A 22,877-nucleotide genomic window follows, 5' to 3' on the forward strand; every position below is an offset into this window, starting at 1 on the left:
TTGACTTCTTGTCTATCTCCCCACACTAGAATGTAAACTCTATGAAGGCAGTGGTATCTTCTTGTTCACTATATCCCCTAGTGCTTAACGCCTGGCATGCAGTAAGTGTACAATCAATACATATAAATGGATGTATATATAAAATCTCAACAACCCCCCCCCAACACACTAAATTTTATAGATTCACTAGTAGATGGCTGTCTATGAAAATACAGTGAAGAACATCTCAAAATGTCCTCCTACATTGTGGTCCAGGGCTCAAGATTTGTGTCACAAAATTTGCCTAAATTAGAAACAGCTTATGCATTTGGTACTGACCTTCTGCAAATTTATTTTCCAGCTCAGTGTTTCCAATGGCTTTTGCTGCTTGACACATTTGTCGAAGCAATTCTTCCAGGCGCCTCATACAACGAATTATGCTGCCTGGATAGAAAAGGAACAAAACACTTGTAAAATGGAAATAATCAGGAACTGCAGAATTTTTGTTGAGAGGCAAGGCAGGAGAACACAGGATAATTAACGGTACTTTGAGGGACTTCCCATGAAGTAAATCAGGTAGCAAACCTGTCAGGTACTGGGGAAGGCTGCAGAGATGAAAGGCTTAACTCCCATCTCTGACTAATAGTAGAGAAAGAGCTGTTTATTACTAATGTGCTGACGATTGGTATTAGGTAGGAAAACAAAATGCCCTAGGAGGAGGGAGCAACTCCTAGGAGGCTGCAAAGATGACACAATCTGTGTCTGTAAGAACGAGGCAGTATCTCCCAGGCAGCAACAAGGGAAGAACCACCACGACAATGCAGGCTAGCCTGGCAAACCACAGCTATTCAAGGACCCTGAGCGTGGCCTAGTGAGGCATCTGGACACAAGCCATACCATCTCATAGAATACAACAGATTGCTTTTAGTAGGAGAGTAACAGGATAAAATTTGCCATTTTAAAGGTGGACTCGTTCATTCTTCTTGACCTTAGCTTCTTTCATTAGTACGTTCTTTACACAGAGTGTTCTCAAGGAGCACAAGGAAAGATGCCTTTTCCCATGGGTCTAGACTCAGAGAAGTGTTTGTATCAAAGCTGAAGCTATAAACGTAGTTTCACTTTTGCTCGGCTTATGCAAAGAGGGGCAGAGATTGCGATATCCTTTCTCTAAGTGCTACCTACCTAAATCTAAAACGCTTGTGACTTCATTTTTAATGCATGAAATAAATATATTAGGAATACCAGTTCTCAAAATGCAATCTGTAGAACAACGAACTCAATGTTTACACTATTATTAGATTAATAATTATTAATTTGTTATTTCTATTCTTAGCTGCTAGGAATGCTGGCTCCAATACTGCCTTTCAATGAAACAGGAACTCCAACTGCAGAAAGTTCTGGGTGTCAAGGACTTGGGATAGAGAGGGTAGTATCATATTATCTATGCAATCAGATATTAAATGTTAAGCAAACAATAATATCCAAAGAAAAATTAGGTAGTGGGTTAAAATATAACTAGATTTTTACCTGAGACCAGATTCTCACAGGTCATTTAGGATTGAAATGAAATCCTGTACAAAGTCTTCTGCTATGTAGGGCATTAACGAGCCAGACATTCTCTCAAACACTGTTTTGACTGACTTAAAATGTGTACCAAGAAACAGAATGTGATATTATTTCACAAATTTTAGTAACTCCTGTTACCCAGAATCTGCAAAAGCTATCAGAGACCAAACCATATGAAGTAAATTACTAAGATAAAGAATAAACTAAGGCAAGTAAATGCACATCCAGGCCAGAGAGCACTGTCGAGACATTTTGTCAACATTTTGATTCAATTTCTGGAAAATTTAGTTTTGACACAGTTTCAGGTAAAAAGATAACAAGAAAATGAGGCCAGCAGGCACAAGGCTGCAAATACGATGGCTGTGGTGGTTGCCCACAGTCTCATCAACAAATCACTGGGTGTGTGCACAAACTGTCCACAGCTGCCTGAAGCACAGAAGCTACTCCAGGGATTAATGAAGATGAAGGGTTAAGTAGTGAATGATACAGCATCTCTCCTACCTGCTACAGTTCTCTCTAATCCAAGGGCTCTCCTTATGCCCAGCTTTAGAAATCATCCTGCCTCATCAGCCTGACTAGGTGCTAGACAAAAGCTTCAAAGCCATGACCCATTATAGGCTAAATGAAGCTGACCAAAACCAAACCAAACCAAAACCACATTAACCTACTGGTTACAAATCTTTTCTTTTGGTCCTGTCAGAGTAGAAAGAGAAATCAAATTCTTTCTAGTTGTTGTCCTTGAAAAATTTTTTTTCAAATAGTGGTAAAATATAAAACATAAAATCCACCTTTTTAACCATGTTAAAATATACAATTCAATTACTGCCCTTTTAAAAAATTCAGGTTTACTACATTCTGGAAGAACTCACATGGAGATATAATTCACATACCATAAAATTATTTTAAATAAGTGTACAACTGAGTGGTTTTCAGTATACTGAGACTTATGTAACCATCACCATTATCTAATTTTAGAGGATTTTTACCACCCCCAACAAAACCCTGTTCCCATGAAGCAGTTACATGTCCTCCTGTCTCTCCAGCCCATGGCAACCACTAATATGCTTTGTCTCTACAAATTTGCCTATTCTGGACATTTCATGTAAGTGAAATTATACACTACGTGGCCTTTGTATCTGCCGTCTTTCAACTTAGCTTAATGTATTCAAGGTTTGTCCATATTGTAGTATGAGTCAGTATGTCTTTTCTTTTTTTTATAACTGAAAGCTGTTCCGTTTAATCTTTATTAAAATGGAACACCTTGACATTTAAAATGGCAAAAGCCACAATTACTTTTGCACCAACCTAATATATACCACAATTTATTCATCTATTGATGGACACTTGGGACTATATGCTTTTATTTAAGAGCATTTTAATAAACATCGGCCTTACTTACCTGGTTGATGAACAAAACAGCCATTATTCTCATTAAGGACCGAAAGCAGCAGATTTTCCCAAACAGCATTTCTGCCTTCAGCTTTCTGGCATACCCTAAAGCAGCTTCTCACAGTTCACACTCTGACCCTAATTTAATACTCCAGTGTAGCTTGGCATGAGGTTAGAATCACACACGTATCTTGCAACTACCTACCACTAAACTCCAGCTTAGGCTGAACCCTTTCTTGACAGCAGAGACTGCTGCTCACGCTGTAACTAGCATGATTCCTGATTACCACTAGGGACTCACAATTATTCATCAAAAGAATAAGCATCAGGTACTAAAACTGTGCCAAAATGTAAACGCAGAAACAATTATTAATAAATTGTTACTATTATTATTAGCAAGAATACTTTTAAAAGACAAATGCACTGAAAAATCACTCATGACACTGACAATGCTAAGAAAGGGTAACAGCTACTTGAAAGGCATGCGAAAATGTGTCTGGTTGGGGACACTTAAGGAATGCACTTCACAGCATTTGCTTTCAAAACGTGGTATACAGAGGGAGCAGGACTGAAATAACATAAGAAAAAAGCATATGGTAGACAGAGGGATAGTAAATAGTTGCAAGAGATGATTCATCATAGAAGCTTTCCTAATGACACTTGCTCAGTGGAAAACAAACCATTTGTCATCCTTCATAGTTAAGAGTACAATATTGTTTATGCAGAGTCAGAAATAAATAATAAATAGTAACAGCAGCCTCCGGATTACTTGACTAAAACCCTAGGCATCAACCCATACAAATATTTTGTTTAAAATTGTCATTCAAATTTAGTTTAATGAAAATTAAAAAACAGCCACATTCTGTCATTTTTTTTCAGAGTGCCAACAGAATAAATACTTAATATGTCTTCAAAATTCCTCAACCTGAATCACAATATAAACTTTTCTTTTGTGTTAGACATCCCCAAACACATGGTTTTAATCATTACAGTGTTAGCTAGCCTCAGTTAATGTTTGAAGAATACTTAAAACCACTTCTGAGGCTCAGGATGTGAAATGACCACTTTTATTTTCATATAAAAAGAAAATTAAGAATTTTATTAGGAACAAACATGGTTTGTGCACAGCCCATTTGAAAGTTCGAATGCAATTACTGTCTGCCTATAAAAACAGACACACTGTGTGCTACAGCTCTGATTACAGTATTTTTTCAATCAGAAAACATGCATAGGCCGGGTGCAGTGGCTCATGCCTGTAACCTCAACACCTTGGGAGGCCAAAGCAGGTGGACTGTTTGAGCCCAGGAGTTTGAGACCAGCCTAGGCTTCATGGTAAAACCCCCTCTCTACAAATAATACAAAAATTAGCTGGGCATGGTGGTGCATGCCTGTGGTCCCAGCTACTCCAGAGGCTGACGTGGGAGGATCATGTAAGCCTGGGAGGTGGAGGGTGCAGTGAGCCGAGATCACACCACTGCACTCCAGCTTGGCTGACAGAGCCATACCCTGTTGCAAAAAAAATAAAAACCAACCATGTACAATAATGAGATGCAGAGAAAACGGTTATTCTTGAAATGGAAGCACTATGTAACACTGTAAAAATAAAACAGAGAAATACTATCCTAAGAAAATGAAGGTTCTGATTTTTTGCTACTTATATCAAAAAATAGTTTTAAGAGTGAATCCACAGTATATCTCAATCCCAATTTTTAGAAAGATTTACATTATCTACTGGCTCACACGCAATAAAAACATAAAAATTATGCTGATGTTAGATCCAATTTCAAGTTAGAGCAAAAAATGGAATTTCTAAAATTTTCAAACTTCGATTTCAAGCAATCTCTGATGTAGAAATAGCCCCTGAGGAATTGAAAGAGGACAGAATAGACTTCAGGAATGCTAGTATGCCATGGAAAAAGTCAACTCATAGGTGGCATCTAGTATGAACTACAAACCATCTTTAATTTGGCAGTTTAGGACTTATCTTCCATACTGTGATAACTTCCACTCAGGTAAAAAGAACAGAAAAATAATCCATAAAGACAACTTTATATGAATTCCTAGATTTTTAAAAAATATACTCATATGACAGGCCAGGTATACTGCCCCCTGCTTTTCATTTTTCTTTAAAAAAAAGCTACTCTCTGCTATGTACCACGTACTGTTTTATGTCAGTGTGTTTTGACTTTTCAGAGAAGCAGATATTACATAAATAGGAGTATTGTATTAAGTCTTGAAAATATTTAGGCATAGAACAGTTATTAGTTTCATCCTTACGTTTCAAAAAGATGTCAGACTGAAGACTCGTGGTGCTCTATGTGATCGCCCTAGCGCTGCTGAAACACACAATTGTCATACACCAACCTGGGCTCCTACGTTAAGCAATTTTCATGAGTACATCATCCCTCTTCTCACTGACTCAGCTGTTACTATGCATCATCAACTATTAGAGACCTGTTCAGTATTATTCCAAGCATGAATTTTCTGCGGATGTTGATGATATAGTTTAGTGTAGGATTTAAGAAATTTTCAGGTGATCTAAAATTTAAGGATAAGGTGTTATGGTGCCTACGCAAAGTTACATGTAGTCACAGAGACCAGAGTTTAAATCACGGTGCCGTCATATCACCTTGGTCAAACTGTTTACCATAGTCTCCTTGTGAAAGTGGAGATAGTATCTACCCTGAATTGCTATCTGGTGATTACATATAAATTATACAGAGCTCTCAGCACAGTGTTCAGCATATAGTACTTATTTAATGAATAATGATTTTCTCAGTAACAGAATACAGTATTCAAAGAATGAGTTGGGACTGTATGATCATTTAGAGGAGGCTTAGCAGTTTATAAACTTTAGAAAAAAGATGTAAGATACCACACTATAATTTAAAAATAATGTACTATAAACTTTAACATTAAAAACCTTAAAACACGTAAAATTCAATGTAGTAAAGGCCCTTAGTTTAAATTTTTAATATTCTGTTGCAGAGAAGTTTAACCTAAGCATCAAAAAAATAACTGACTCATAAAATCAGTATTCTATTACTTCTTTAATAATATCAGTTGAAAGGAATATTGGCTTTGTTAAACTTGTAATTTTTCTCAAACTAAACCTATAAGCAATAGTAGCAGTATTTTAAATATTCTTACCTCTATACAGGGCAAACTCATTTATTTTCATTTTTAAGAAAGTTCAACGTAAATTATCTCATTCAATAAATACAACTGGCAACACCTATACAAGCCAATCTTTTCCTACTGAATGCAGCATTTCTAAATATGGTTTTCTCTAAACAGTCTTCTATTCCCTCCCCCTCCCCCGCTGAGATGGAGTCTCACTCTGTTGCCCAGGCTAAAATGCAGTGGCATGATCTCAGTTCACTGCAACCTCCACCTCCTGAGTTCAAGCAGTTCTTCTGCCTGAGCTTCCTGAGAGCTGCGACTACAGGAAGGCATTTTTTTTTTTTTTTTTTTTTTTTTTGTAGTTTAGTAGAGACAGGGTTTCATCGTGTTGCCCAGGCTGGTCTCAAACTCCTGAGCTCAGGCAATCCGCCTGCCTCGGCCTCCCAAAGTGCTGAGATTACAGGTGTGAGCCACCGTGCCTGCCAACAGTCTACTTATTTTTTTGCTTCTTATAATTTCCTCATAATTACTCCTTATATTTCTTTTGCCTTAGTTTTTTTCATTTAAAATTTATCTTCAGTTGAGTAACAATTATTCTTCAGTCTCTTAAAATTCTGCTCATTAAATTTAATCTGATTCATGCTGCAATAACAGTCTGACTAAAGCCAAGTCAGTTATTACATATGCAATGACTGATAATTTTCAGCTCTGCTATTAATTTTAGTGTAATCAGATAGCTCACCAGGAGAATAAGATTGAAAAGGAAAAATACCCATAGAAATGTGACTTACTAGGGTCATCTGTTTTCAATTGTAGAGACTCACAGAATTAAAACTGCACAGAATTATGCAGTTTAAAATAGTTTCTAAAGGACTTCCTAATGAACAGATTATGCTTATTAAATAATACAAAGAATTTTTGGAAAATATTTTATCTACATAATAGGGAGATTTCATTTAATTACCAAACATTAAAAATACATATTATTCTTGTTTAGTTAAAACACTACCATCCTAACTGTATTTCTTATATTGTAAATATATGTATGTAAAAGTTAAACATACCTTCAAAGACATCTGTCATTTTGCAGATATGGGCAAATGTAGCTCCAGTTGCCCAGGTATATACTACATCCATTAAGTGAGGTTTAAATGAGCTTAGATAAGTTTCCTCGTCAATTTCCAATTTGGCTTCTGCAGAAACTTTTGCAATTCTTTTAGCACATTCCTTTAAAGATAAAAGACAGACTTAAAATTCCTTACTTATGATCTCCCATATCACTTTTTTCTTTAGGTTTCCAAAGCCAGTATTCCAGGAGGTCCCTTTTTCTTCCTAGGTATTATGTCTGCAGTGTGGACATTCCACTTGCTCCTAAGAAGGCACAGTGCCTGTTCCATTGAATCAAATAGCCAGTCTTTCCTATTATGTTGATGTAGTTAACTAAGAAAAATGTATCAAGAGCATGTTTTCCAGCAGTGATACCATTTCTATAAAGAGACAAAACTCCTCATTAAAATTATTCAAGAGCAGCATTTAACTAATCTCTAATTATTTCATTAACAAAATACAGTAACAAAACAGATTTAGAGAAACACAAATCCTATGGCAAAAATACATCTTTCCCCAGCAATGCTTTAAAATGCATAAATCTTCATATTGTTTTCCTCTAAGTTAGAAACTTCATTCTTCTATTCTTGGCAATCTAAAAGGTCAAAAACTCTAGGCCTATGAAGACTTTGCTGGTTCTGGAAATTTAAATTTCTTAGTGATTTTAAGGCATGTTACATGTTCCACTGAACAGGCCTTTTTATTTTAATCAAAATTTTTTGATTTATTAAAAACATTTTAACTTTTATTTAGGGTCAGGGGTACATGTATAGGTTTGTTATCTATGTAAACTTGTGATTCAGGGGTTTGGTGTATATATTATTTACCACCTGAGTACTAAGCATAATATGCCACAGTTTTTTTTCTTTTTTCTCCTTCAACCTCTCCTTCCTCCCTTCCTCCTCCCTCAAGTAGGCCTCAGTGTCTGTTGTTCTGACGGGGCCTTTTTATGACACATTTTTTGTTTCTCTCTTGTAATTCCTTAGCTCATCTTTCCCTGCCTTTGTCTAATGTTGAAAAGGCAGATAAAATCGGCTTATCCGATGAAAATAATAAAAGACAAAAATGTATTACTATAAACTACTGTGGTTTTGAGAACTCAGAGACAAACAATTTCTTATGACAAAACAGATTTTAAAACTTTGTTACAGGCTGGGCACAGTGGCTCACGCCTGTAATTCCAGCACTTTGGGAGGCTGAGGTGGGCGAATCACTTGAGCTCAGGAGTTTGAGAGCAGCCTGGCCAACATGTAAAACAAAAATTAGCTAAGTTTTGTACTAAAAATGCAAAAATTAGCTGAGTGTGGTGATACGTGCCTGTAATCCCTGCTACTCAGGAGGCTGAGGCAGGAGAATTGCTTGAACCCGGGAGATGGAGGTTGCAGTGAGCCCAAATCACGCCACTGCACTCCAGGCCTGGGTGAGAGAACAAGACTCTGTCTCAAAACAAAACAAAACAACAACAACAAAAAACAACAAAACTTGGTGATAAACCAAAATGAAAAAATGTGCAAAAAATTAGAAATAAACTAAATCCTAGTCCATCAAGATACCATTCTTAGTACTGAGAAAGAAAATGACACAAGCACTGAGCTGTCAGCATAGCCTATTTACATTATGAAGTTTTTAATCTGCATTCACAACAATGCTATACAGTTCATTACAATAATGGGAAAGAAACACTATTTAATCACTAAAGCAAAAATCACAAGAGATGTTATCAGAGTAACATTAAATTACAGGACAGACATTAAGTGACAAGTTTAATTCTTACAGAAGTTATCTGTGTGAAATGGTAAACTACTATGACTAGATTATCAAAACGTTTATTTTACAATCTACTATTCATAAACTATGTAGTTCAAAAAAAAAAAACAAAAAAACAAAAAAAAACTTACCTGCATTTGACGAAGTGGTCCTGCTAATTGTTCTGTTAATTTGGGCATCTCACTAGACTATAAAAGAAAAGGAAAATAAGATATAAAAACCCATGTTTAAAGTTCTTGGTTTTTCACACTACCTGTTTTAACAAATTAAACAAAGCTTTTAAGATATTTACTATTATCAAATTATATGACCTTAGTCATTAGCACTTACAGTTTCTAATGAATTCAGTTTACACAGGCAAAATCCCTTTTCCTGTCATCCTAAATTATAATATTCTGTTACTACATTTCAGAGGAAAATATTACACTGCTAAATATGCAAAGTGTGCTAACTAGCTACTTTTTGTGATTATATATGGAACTCAGGGAGGGCAAATATTGTAAACATACATGGTAGTTTAGTTACATCAACATTAAAGGGTTTTATCACAGGTTAACTTTGAAACAGTTTTAGCTTCTGGGCAACTTTCAATCTGTAGAAACTGAAAATTTAGCAACTGAAAATTTAGAATAAAGTATGTTAAAAATAATGTTCCCAATTTTAATTTTACCCAGATACTCTAACAAAGTATAAGACAGCTACAAGTTTAATCTGAGTTTCAGTATTCATAGTATTGCTTTCCTACAGTTGAAAGTCTGTCAATTTCTGAATGAGATGATGGAGTTTCAGGTCTATCATTAAGTAGCCAAATTAACTTGGACAAGCTGCTTAAATTCTATGTATTGGTTTTTTACCCTGTCAAAGAAAAACAAAGCCAGATCCTCAAAATGAAAAGGCTTGTGATGAGAATAACAGACATTATTTGTGAAGAAATTTTTGACAAAGGTAGTTACTGTACAAAAATAAAATTACTATAAGAATGGTATATATGTATGTGTGAGACATGGTTTAAAGTAATTACAGCTAAATTTTTTTAAAAGCAATGATAGGTTAGTTGCAATGTATCTGCCTTTATTTTAAGCACCAGAATTTATATAGGACTTGATTTTGATTTGCATCATGCATATATATATAATAAATTAAGAACCAGATTCCATATTACTGCTGCTAAAACCAAAAATTACTGATAAATGGTGAAAAAGCAAAATAGCCAGAATGATCTTAACATCTCCATTTAATCAAGAATCCAAGACTACGAAATGTCTTTGATATTGTGTCTATTCATGGTCAACAGTTATCACCTTCTTCTCTGCTGGTCACTTAGGTAGAAGGCACCTGTCCTCATATAAGGAGGTTAATTGTGATTTTAACAATGTTCTCCCACGAGGTATGTATACAGTTTGTTCCCTCATCTCTCCTGCAGTTCTCAAGGTAAGTTTCACTTCATTTTCCTTTTCTAATCATCTTATTTAAAATAGTAACCCCCTTCCCCTAGTGATCACTGACTCTTCTCACTTTTCTCCAAAAACCTTCAACCCCCCATTTGATAAAATGCGTGTGTACTGTATTTCTTTATCTTCATCCACTAGCATGTAAATATCAGGAAACAAACATTTCTGCTACATCTCTGTTGCTTAGATCTGTACACTGCCCACATTGGGTGCTTAATAAATTTTTGTATGCACTTGATGTTTATATTATAAAGATTTATGTAACCTTTTAAATATTATTTTTTAAATGTTGAGGTATAGTTTTATAACACATCATAGAAGTTATTATATCAGGCAAATTTCATCTTATTTATAACAAGTATTTTACTATATTTACTAGAAGACATTCTTTTTGGCAGAAAACATTGTTCAAAGGATCAAGAAAAATCCACATGATGATTAGTACAATCTTCTATCTCAATGCTGAAAGGCACCACCACAAGAATCGATGACACTGCATATAACAAAGTGTGGTTTCATTGACTACATCTTAACTGCATATACTGACATCTTGCCCCAAGATTTAAGAGCTGTGGTTTGGCTTAAACAACTCCTTTGAAGAGGTAACATAACTGGCCTCTCAGAAGAAGGAGCTATTAAATGACACAGTATAAAACAACAACAACAATGCAAATAATGAACAGTAAGACAAAATTTGACATGGGTAGAAAACCACCTATCCCCAAATCATTTACAAACCTAAATCTCTGAAACTTCCAAACCAAAGTAAGTTTGACAAATGTTCTTAATTATTTTTATCTTGGAAATTTATATAATAAAAATTTAAGCCTAAGGAAAAACAAACACAATTATTTTGTAAAGTATGCATTCCTTTTGCGTGCATATTTTATAAGTGCATGGTAGGCAATCTCAAGAAAGTATAAGCTGTTTTTGGTTATTGTCCTACTTGTTATCATCGACACTACAGCTGTGATTCTAATAAGTAATCAGGTACTGAAAAAAAGTACCTACCTACTTTAAGAAGTAATATATTTGATCTGATTCATAAATAAGAAAACCGTTAACAGGTAAACAGATCAATGGTAGAACAACAAAAACAAAAAACCCCAACAATTTGTCCTATACAATTGACTTGAAAGTTAAACTAAGAATATAGAGTAAAAAGTCCTCCAAAAATTTAGAATATTAAATTATTTTTAGAAGACAGATATCCTTGTCTTATTCTCATTCTATCCACTTCATCTACAATAAATAAAGTCTTAAATTTGAAATATAAAATAATACATCTTACTTTTAAAAATGAATCATACTGGTTTTTGGAATATAGTACAAGGATAATTAATGTTCTTATGTGTTCCATCCAGCACTTCATTTTCTGATTTCTTAACAACTGTTGAAAGTGAACTAATTACTCATATGAAAAAAATTACTGCCAAACCAATAAGGATCTTATGGTCACTACCTCAAACCTTGCCCATGAAAACTAACATTTTAGTTCCTAGCAGGACAGACAGCTTTGTTGTTAACTTCTCCAATATTGGGGAGGACAGTTAATTCAACCTCACTCCCCCCTTTCTTTCTTTTTTTTTTGAGACCGAGTTTCGCTCTTGTTACCCAGGCTGGAGTGCAATGGCGCCATCTCGGCTCACCGCAACCTCCGCCTCCTGGGTTCAGGCAATTCTCCTGCCTCAGCCTCCTGAGTAGCTGGGATTACAGGCACGCGCCACCATGCCCAGCTAATGTTTTGTATTTTTAGTAGAGACGGGGTTTCACCATGTTGACCAGGATGGTCTCGATCTCTTGACCTCGTGATCCACCCGCCTCGGCCTCCCAAAGTGCTGGGATTACAGGCGTGAGCCACCACCACGCCCAGCTCCCCCTTTCATTTTTATCAGACTTTCCTAGTTTTCTTCTCACTTATCTTTTTATTTCTAGGACTGTCAAGGACTGGGTCAAATGTTCAATGAATTAATTAGATTACAGAACAAATTTAAAACAAAATCTAATTAATGATTGTTGACAAGTCTTACTTTATTCTAATAATACATATTTAATCATTTAATTTTCTTAGTACATTTGTGTTAAAATTGCTTTGACTTCCAATTAACATTCCTGTATAATATGTAAATATACTTGAAAATCAGTATACCCATAACACTATTAACTACATGATGTGAATTAATAAATAAGATGTGCTCAATCAATTAACTCACATTCTCTTGAAACACAAAGCAGCTTAATAATGCTGTTGCCTGTTCTGCAGAAAGGTCATTGAAAAGGCCATTAAACATCATCTCAGTTAGAAGGAGCTCATCAGCACTGCAATGCCAAAACAAAAGAATAAATTTAAAATGTCGGAACATAAAGACACATATGCACACACACATGCCCTTTACATGTCATTTTTGATAAAACATATTATTTGACCTTAAGAATTAATCAATGAGGAATGGCAATGATTTATTTAAGGACACAGCAGATCTTTATAATTACCAATAAAGTATATAATCAAAGTAAAATGGGAATTTCACATCAAGATTCCAAATATCAAAATGCACACATTCATTGAAATAAGAACAATTTCTTAACTTTGTATGCCAGGAAAAAAGTCATCACTGTCATTTATTTTCTAGGGCCAAAGGACTCTTTTAATTACATTTCAGTTGTTTTACAAATAATATATAGAATAAAGATAATGAAAAACAATTTCCTAATCTTAATTAGAATGTACTCATAGAAGACCCACATTTTTTATTTTTATGTTTTAATTTTTTAAAGTGTTTATATTATAGTAGGGATGGGGTCTTGCTATGCTGTCCAGGCTGGTCTGGAACTCCTGAGCTCAAGCAGTCCTCCCGCCTTGGTCTCCCCAAATGCTGGGATTGCAGGTGCCAGACATCACACCTGGCCAAAAGACTCACATTTTAATTCATATTTTCCAAAGGCTGAAAGTGTATATAACCAAGATTGGCAAGGGCCTTTGAATGCAACAAACTGCTACACATCAATTGTCATCCGCAAATCTGAAAAATATTCACCTAGGAAATACAATTCTAGATTTCAAGTACACTTCTAATAGGCAGGTCCTAGCTCATCACTACTTCTGTTTCTTCCTGCACTTGCACTGTCAAAATGTACACAACTCCAGATTTATATCTCTTTTAAGTTCTAGCTTATCACTTTTGATTCCTCTTTTACACCAACAAAATATATTTTTTTAAACTGACAACTTGATTTTGTTGAGGAGAGGAAGTTCATCTTCTTTGCTCCATAACTGTTCATATTCAGACTTATAAGGACAACATATTTATTATTATAAAGATTAGAATAATCAACTCAACAGGTTTTTAAATTTCTTCATAATCTGTTTCTTTTCAATTTCTTTATATACACAACTGTATATCTTACCACTTGTGAACCATATAAGGAAACTTTGTTGCACAAATCATGAAAGATGAAAGACTACTGTTACCAGTCCTTTTAGCAAAATGAGATGGCCTAGGTTCTTATCACAGACATTACATAACTAGGTCCTTTCTGTTGAATGACAAAATAAGTAAGAATCTCTTTCTCATATATATGAGTGAGAGAGACAGACAGACAGACAGACAGTGTCTCTAGAAATAATATTGTTCAGTTGAGCGCAGTGGCTCATGACTGTAATCCCAGCACTTTGGGAGGCTGAAACAGGTGGATCACTTGAGCCCAAGAGTTCAAGACTAGCCTAGGCAACACAGCAAAAGCCTGTCTCTACAAAAAAATACAAAAATTAGCTGAGCGTGGAAGCACACGCCTGCAGTCCCAGCTACTCAAGAGGCTGAGGTGGAAGGATCACTTCAGCCCAGGAGGTCAAGACTACGGTGAGCCATGATCTTGCCACTGCATTCTAGCTGGGGAGACAGAGGTAGACCCTGTCTCAAAAAAAGAAAAATATTGTTCATGCACCAGTTATTATGTCTGAGAATTTACCTAGGGTCTGAGACTTTGCTTATATAAACAATCTCACCGTTATCACTTTGCCTAGAGTGCTTTTTGTCCCTTTGTTTTCATCTTCTGATTTGAGTAATTGCAAAATACCTTCATTTATTTTTCTCCTTGGGTGAAAAATGAAAATTCTGAATTTGCAACTGTGTTCAATTCAAGCTAAAAAAGAAACACTACACAGATGATATTTCTAGCAGTCTATAATCAGGGTTCAATTGACCCATACAATAACTGTACTGTATTAATAAAAAAGTAAACTTTGCCTTTATTTTTTGGAAGGTCTTTAAAGAAGAATAAAGCCATGAACTATTAAAATCTTTACCAATAATTAAAACTATTTATAAATGAAAGTCAAAATCTAAATCTGGGTCTCTAGTGGTGGTTAAGTCAAGCAAAGAGAACAATAATACAAATGAAAAAAGACTATTTCAAGAAGCTACAGTCTAATGTGGGAGGCAGACAAGTAAGCTGATAATCACCGGACAGTTATCTAATGGAGCGCTCTAGACGCTCTAGATTTATATAAGTGGTTATGAAAAAAAAAAAAAAAAAAAAAGTGAGGAGCCTAAAATCAGATTGAAGAAGTTCAGAGCAAGTTTCAGAAGTTCTTTGAAAAAAAAAATGCAAGAATCATAGGATATAAGGTGGGGTGAAAGAAAGGTCATATGAAGCAAAAGGAAAAGCATGTGTGGGATGTGGCAATAGACAGTCTGGAGAGGGAGAGTAAGAATATACTAAATTATAAAATCTATTCTAAAAGCAATAAGGAATCACTGAGAGACTGTTACCAAATAGAATGGCACAAAGGGGCCGGATGGTGGGTGAAGTGGCTCACACCTGTAAACCCAGCACTTTGGGTGGCTAGGGTGGGCAGATCACTTAATCACAGGAGTTCAAGACCAACCTGGGCAATATTGCAAGACCCCGCCTCTGCAGAAACTTAAAATATAAATTAGCCAGGCTTGGTGGCACATACTTATAGTCCCAGCTACTTGGGGCTATAAGGCTGAGGCAGGAGGATCCCTTGAATCTGGGAAGTTGAGGCTGCAGTGAGCTGAGACTATGCCATTGCATTCCAGCCTGGGCAACAGAGAGACCCCATCACAAGAATAAAAAAAGGAACAATATACCAGATTTTTACTTTAGACTGAAAACTCAAGAAGGGAGGCAATGAATAATCAGGAGGGCAACTGCAGTAATCAAGGAAAAAAATAATGAGGGATACATCTTAGCCAGTGGAAGTGTTTAAAAAGGTATGGAGGTAGAGGAAACTCAAAGACAGATGAGAGGGGTGTAGGATGACACCTCAGTTTTTGCAAATTTGGGGGAAAGTTAACAAACCTTGATATAATATTGTTATCACTATAAATGAAAAATATATCTTGGAATAAAATCAGTTTCCATTCTTCCAACACAAAATCTAATTTCCTTTAGATAGCTAAAGAAAATTAATTTTTATATTAATTCTAAAACAATAGGTAATTATCAGAAGGAAATAAGCCCAATAACATTAGCATATGAGTCAGCAGACTAGTATGGCAGTCTAGATTTAATTCTGGGTATGTTATTAATTAAAATCCAATAGCACATTATCCTGTGATGATAACTAACTAGGGCTGAGTAGTCACTTCCCGCTTTTGGTTGCTGAGAGTTGTCCTTGTCCCCTCAGTCTTCTCCTGGTTCTGTGCAGACACCTGAGTCTATAACATTTGGACAGATGAACAATACAAATACATTTTTACCAAGGAAGTCTGAAATCATTCACAAAGCCTGTAATTCTCTGGTCCTGGGCATCCTGTGTACATAAAAAACTGTTTCAAAAATGTCTTTTATATAGTCACTGAGAATGATGATCATCACTATATGGACAAAACAAGTCTTCAGACTGGATACTGCTTGAGCTACCAGCTTATGACTTTCTAGTTAAGGAGGACACAGGCAAGCTGGCTGCTAAGGCAGGAGACATTTCTCATGGTGGGAAATAACTAACACATATTTAGTATATTTTTATACAATTTAGTATCATAAACTGTATTTTATAAAGATGGCCACAACAGCATCTCCTATACCACAAGTTCTTCTAGAGCTGCACTGACATACAAAGACTGTCATGTGCACACGTGGAAATTTCAATTTAAATTAAAATGATATACATTATAAAGTTCGGTTCCTCAGTCTAAGCACTTATCAAATGGTAAACAGTGGCTACTATACTGAACAGTGTAATTATAGAACAATACCATCATTACAGAAAGCCATATTGGACAATAGCCACTTCCCCATTAAGAGGTAGAATCTAATTATCCCCCACTTGAATCTGGGAGGGTTTACAACTCACCTGTAATCAAGAGCATGTGGTGGAAATGATGTTGTATGATTAGCAAGCTAGGTTATAAAAGGTAAAGCTAGGTCCAAAAAGGCAACCTTAGCCAGCTAGAACACTCACAAAGGAGCCTTCAGCCACCATGTAAGCATCCTAGGGCTGCCATACTGTGAAGAAGCCCAAACTAGCTCACGTGGAGAGACCACATGGAGAAACTCTAACAGAGAGAGAGAGAGAGAGAGAGAGAGAGCGCGGTCCTAACATTCCCCAGCCACTCCAGACTCCTACTATTCCAGCTAAACCACCTGTTTGATGGCAATCCCAGGGGACACTGAGCCAGAACTATCCAAATAAGCTCTTCCTGAATTTCTGATTCATAAAAACAAGAGAATAAAGTAACTGCTGGTGTTTTAAATAGTTTAGTTTTGAGGTCATTTGTAATGTGGCAAAAGATTACTGAAACAGAAAATAATATAACCAGTTTTAATCTGTGGCTTATAATAAGTTCTGTTGTAAAATCCTATTAGCCCAAAATTTAATTAAAATTTGCTATGCATGCAAGAAGATAATGGTTACTAGGATAAGTTTCAAGGTGGGAAAGTGTTAAAATTTTTTAACGTATTCAAAATTACATATAAGCTAAGATTATGTAAAAATCCCACAAGGCCTTAAGAAAGGTCAAAGGAAATATATCCAAATGCTAGAAGTGCTTGTGTTAATTATTAAGATCTAAGAGATTTTTCTAATTTCTCAATTTCATGTTCAAAATTGTACTGTAGAAGGTACAGGAAAAACTATATTTTTAAGAAAGCTCTTTTTTCCTAAAGATAACGGTCATTTTCAAATCACTTAAACCTGCAAGGTGGAGGCTGTAGTGAGCTGAGATCGCACCAGTGTACTCCAGCCTAAGCCACACAGTGAAACTCCATATCAAAAAAATAAACAAAAATTAAAGTTAAAAATTAAAAAAAAAATCAACTTTCTAGAAGAATACCAGATTTTACCTGCTTATCTCACAAGCCACTCGTCCTTTCATCTCTATTACATCAGAAGAAGTAGCAAATCCCAACCTTCTTAAAACACGTTTGCGACATTTGAGTTCATCCATTTGTAGGACAGTTCTTGCTTTCTTCAGTTCTCGCTTTGCAGATTTAATATCTATTGCAATCTAAAGCATATAAAAGTATAAACAAAGTTCAATAATAAAGTGAACAATGTACAATGAGATTTATTCATGAAATCAAACAAAAAATATTTTTTAAGAACACCTTAAAGTATACTGCTGGGATAAAGCTTCAGTGCTGGGGAGACTGGGGAAAGTGGAGCTTCTTAGATACATTCCCAGAATATTACAAAAGAGTCATGATAAATACTACCTAAAATATCAAGTACATGGACAATACAAAAATCTCCATTTGAAAAATTTGAGGCAGAGCAGGAAGAAAGTATAAAAAGCTTAAGAAGACAGAGAAGAGACCATGGCTCTTGCTTAAATGCAGGTAGGTAAGCAGAAGGCTAGAAAGAGGAGAGTGAGTTGGATATTGAGAGTTAGACAAGGTAGGCTGTAAGAGTAGAAAAATTCAGTGGTGAAATTAGGATGGGCTCTCCCAAGACAGGATTCACTAGACAATTAATCATGCCCCCAAAGTACCAATCCCAGCAGCTCCAGCTTTTCATCCTTAGGCATCAAGGGGTAGCTTAGAGAATAGAGGAAGAACAATAAGGGTACAGAAATCTTTTCTCTTGACCGTCTACATTTCCCCCATAATGTCCTGAAAACTCTTCCTTCCTTTTGCCCTTAAAAGTTACATCATAACTTTGCCTAAGCTGGAAATGGTTTTAGCAAAGACAACAGGCTTTTATTCAAAACAGATGTGAAAACTTAAAATGAAAATGTATCATCTTGAGGTCATCCTTTAGAGTAGATGAGTTTAAAATTTAGTTAATCAGTAATTACATATTTTCCAACTATGACAAGCATACAGCAGCGTAAGAACAAAAAATGATGGTCTCCTGAAGGGTTGGTTCAGAAGAACACTGACAGAAAAGTTTTGTTAAGATGAAATCCAAAGACAACAGAATTTTGTAGACCGTTGATTAAATTTCAACTAAGGAGGAAAAATTATGAAGGTGATCAGCATATGTACTCAGAGATTACCTATGTACTCTATTTCTAGTGCTTTACATTATTACATTCTTATAGCAATCCTAAAAGGTAGTGAACTAATATTAAATCTGCATTTTATAGATGAGAAAACTGAGGCACAGAGAGATTACTAAATAAACTGGTCAAGAATACAGAGCTACTGAGTGATAAAGATGAAGTTCAGGCTGGGCGAGGTGGCTCAAGCCTGTAATCCAAGCACTTTGCAGGCCACCAGGCAGGTGGATCACCTGAAGTCGGGAGTTCAAGACCAGTCTCACCAACATGGTAAAATCCCGTCTTTAAATAAACAAAACAAAACAAAAAAGTTGAGGTTCAAATCCAGGCTATCAGACTCTAGAATCTAAGCTCTTTTCAATTATTTATATTGCTATGAACAGAGCTACTGAGTGATAACGATGGGGTTCAAACCCAAGCTATCAGACCCTAGATGCAAGCTCTTAGTGGTTATTTATATTGCTATGAACAGATGTGTTGTCAAATACCCTGTCACAGGAAGCAATGCTTTCCAACTTAGACAACGAATGCTTCGCTACCTAGCACGACTTATCAGGCATATCCAAAACAAGAACAAATCGTTGTTTGTTTAGGGTTTCTTTGACTGACGTGACTGAGGATGTCTATGTGAGCAGAGCAAAGCATCATGCTAATTACTGTGAGACTTACAAAGCTTACAGGTAGTAGAACAGAGTCCAATATTTAGGATTTTTTTGAGTAATGTTTGTATTTTGAATATAAAAATGCTGAAACCTTTTAGATATAATGGGTTAAATAAAAATACTACTAAAGTTAATTCCATTGGTTTCTTCTTTTTTTAAATGTGGCTACTAAAAAATTTAAAGGTGGCTTGTATCAGACAATGCTGTAAAAGATCTTTTCCTTTACATTTATAAAGGAACACAGATACACAGTCGGCCCTCCATATCTGCGGGTTCCACATCTGCGTATTCAACCAACTGTGGATCAAAAATATTGGGGAAAAGATTGTCTGGACTGTACAAGTACACTTTTCTTTCTTTTTCTTTTTTTAAAGAGATGGGAGTCTCACTCTGTCACCCAGGCTGGAGTACAGTGGTGCAACCATGGCTCACTATAGGCTCAGCCTCCTTGGCTTAAGTGATCTTCCTACCTCAGCCTCCTGAGTACCTGGGACTTCAGGTGCACACTACCATGCCTAATTTTAAAAATTGTTTTGCAGTGATGGGGGTCTCGTCACGTTGCCCAGGCTGGTCTCAAACTCCTGGGCTCAAGTAATCTTTCTGCCTTGGTGTCCCAAAGTGTTGGGATTACAGGTGTTAGTCACTTTGCCCAACTTGTATTTTTTTCCATTAAAAAAAATTATATACACACAGACATAATATAATGTGCTTATATGTATATAAGCACATATATATAAGCAGATATATACATATAAGCACATTATAGAAAATGGTAGGGAGGGGGCAGGAAAAGAAAAAAAAGAACACTATAATCTCATTGCTCCAACACACCACTTAAAGTTTTCCTTTTAGTGTTTTCTGGTGTATGTTTATATTTTTGCTAAATAATAATCACAGTGCACATCAATTTCAGATCCTTTTTTCATGTAATGCTCATGCATGAGCTTTCTTACATGTTACTGCAGAATCTCCATAACCACTTTATTTAGCCAGTCCCTTCAGCCAGACAAGAAGGTCTTTTTCTGTATATTTGAGCAGCTCAGATAATGCCTTCAAGCCACCTCCAAAGATGCTTTCGAGTCATCATTCAGCCACACTCAAGTCTACCTGTTCTCATGTTGTGAAAACATAAGGCTGACCCTAGTGGCCATGGAGGGACTGACAGCAGGGAGAGAGCTGCTGCAATGGTCCTGGTAAAAGATGAACAGGCCAGAATCACAACTGGCTATTTGTGTAAGTAACAAAAGCTTGTCGTGTCCCAGTTTCCTCATCTTGAGAAGTACCTGGCAAGCTTCCTGCCTAGCAGCACTTCAAGGTGGGTCAGAGCATGGATGTGTTCACTGAGCATGCAGCCAATACTGTCTATATGCTTCAGCACCATAGTATGTAAGTTCACAAAAAGCCAGAAAGGGAAAGTGCTTTAAAACTATGAACTGAACACATCACTCTATTAAAGGAGTTTCTACTCACGTATTTATCCAACAAACACTGGGGATATACTTTATATAAATAGACCATTAGCCATAAAAGGAATGAAGTATTGATTTATGCTATAATATGCATAAACCTTGAAGGCATGCTAAGTGAAAGAAGGCAGACACAAATGTCACATATCATATGATTCTATTTATATAAGAAATATTCAGAATAGGCAAAACCATACAGATAGAAAGTAGATTTGTGATTGCCAGAGGCTAGAAGACGGGAGAAACAGAGGGGCTGCTAATGGGTATAAAATTCCTTCAGAGGGTGAGAAGAATGTTCTGAAGTCAGATAGTGGCGATAGTTCCAAGTATGTGTGAATACAGTAAAAACCAGTAAATTGGACATTTTAAAAGGGTGCTATGCTGTGTAAATTATATCTCAATTTTTAAAAGGAAGAAAAAAAGTAACAGAACATCCTATGTGAAATACCAAACTATAGCAAAATGAACTTTATATTGTATTGCTGATGAGAGCTAACAGGTTCAGAGCTGATATTTAAAAGATAGCTAGACATTTTCCTGTTTTAGCTGATCAAGTCAACAGGATAAGAAAATGAGAAACACATATTAATTCAGTGAAACATATGGAATTCTACTATAAAAACCAAGTTTCTGCCATACCTGTGCTTTTTTTTCACAAAGTGTATACACAGTTTCCAAATTTGGATCATTGTGAAGTGGATGAGAATACATTCGATGCTCAAAAGCTTCTACTTTCTGAATGACTTTTTTCAGCCCTTGATCATGAATGCCCATATCATCAATAGGATCTAATAAGGGGACGCCATCAGGAAAACGTTTCTGAACTTCCTAAAACAAAATACGTAAAATTCATTTTCATCTTATAGTCAAAATTAGTAAGACCAAACCAAATCAGTATTTCCTTTTATTCCATGCACATGAGCATAAAAATAAAAAGCATACTACATATATAATTTTATCTTTTCCCCATTTAAATTGTAGGGCATTTTTCCATAGCATTTGTTTTTGAAAACTCCTTTTCAATGCTATACTATGATTTACAGATGTATTATGATTTACTAATAAATCTACAAGTCATCGTTTGATCACAGTCCTGAATGTGGCACAACTTATTGATAAATTTGTTATTGTATATTTACACTGTTGTAACTTCTTGCCATCACAAGTAATCTTCTATTGAACATCTATATTAAAACTGTTTTCGGATTATTTCCTTGATGTTGATTCCTAAGGAAGGCACTACTGACTTGGAAAGTATAGACTTTTTAAAAGGTCCTGACACCTTTAGCTTAAAAAAAACATGATTAATGGTTAAGTGCAATAAACATATTCATATAGCGAAGGAATAGCTCACTGTAGGCTGGTAACCTACTGGGAAAGTAGGGTCTTGGATAAGCCGTAAAGATAAACTTTGGCTAGTTAGGAACTGGGAGTTGGGGAGGACAAACACATTAAAAGTAGACAACAAATGTAAAGGGTTCAAAGACACTTGCACGTTGTTGTCTTAAATGAGCAAATAATGCAAGCTCTTTCAAAAGACTGAGATCTCTGGTTAAGTGCATATAGTACATTTTCAGGATATATGTCTGCCCTGATTTAAAGGGGGGCTAGTGTCAGCACAAAAATCACAGAATCTTACACATCAACTTGGCCAATTATATAAAGAAATGGAGTCACAGGTGTGAAGTTCCAGAACAGAGAAAACTCTAAAATTGTAGTTCTGTAGTTTAAAAAAGTATAATTAATTAATGTAGCAAAAGGAAAATCTCTGTTCATTATGTGAAGGATTCTGTTGGCAGGCCAATTTCCCTGATTCTTCCTCCTGTGGTTTCTCACTATGTGGTGACTGATGTAAAAGACTACGAAGGACCAAGAAAGAAAAAAACAGTCTAACTTTGT

General features: G+C 35.7%; 1 protein-coding gene across 2 annotated transcripts in view; it reads right to left on the reverse strand.

Annotated features, from left to right (window-relative positions):
- The window catches only part of MTREX (Mtr4 exosome RNA helicase), a 111,349-nt gene that overhangs the window by 1,384 nt on the left and 87,088 nt on the right, over positions 1–22,877 (reverse strand). For both annotated transcript variants that reach the window (XM_003925848.4, XM_074385870.1), the window contains exons 21-26: positions 21,618–21,806; positions 17,694–17,857; positions 12,596–12,701; positions 9,063–9,119; positions 7,122–7,284; positions 319–423 (exon numbers count right to left, since the gene is read on the reverse strand). In XM_003925848.4, coding sequence (XP_003925897.1) covers positions 319–423; positions 7,122–7,284; positions 9,063–9,119; positions 12,596–12,701; positions 17,694–17,857; positions 21,618–21,806 — 784 coding nt within the window. The remainder of the gene's footprint in view (positions 1–318; positions 424–7,121; positions 7,285–9,062; positions 9,120–12,595; positions 12,702–17,693; positions 17,858–21,617; positions 21,807–22,877) is intronic.

This window comes from Saimiri boliviensis, chromosome 1 (assembly GCF_048565385.1).
Source record: "Saimiri boliviensis isolate mSaiBol1 chromosome 1, mSaiBol1.pri, whole genome shotgun sequence".
NCBI lineage: Eukaryota > Metazoa > Chordata > Mammalia > Primates > Cebidae > Saimiri > Saimiri boliviensis.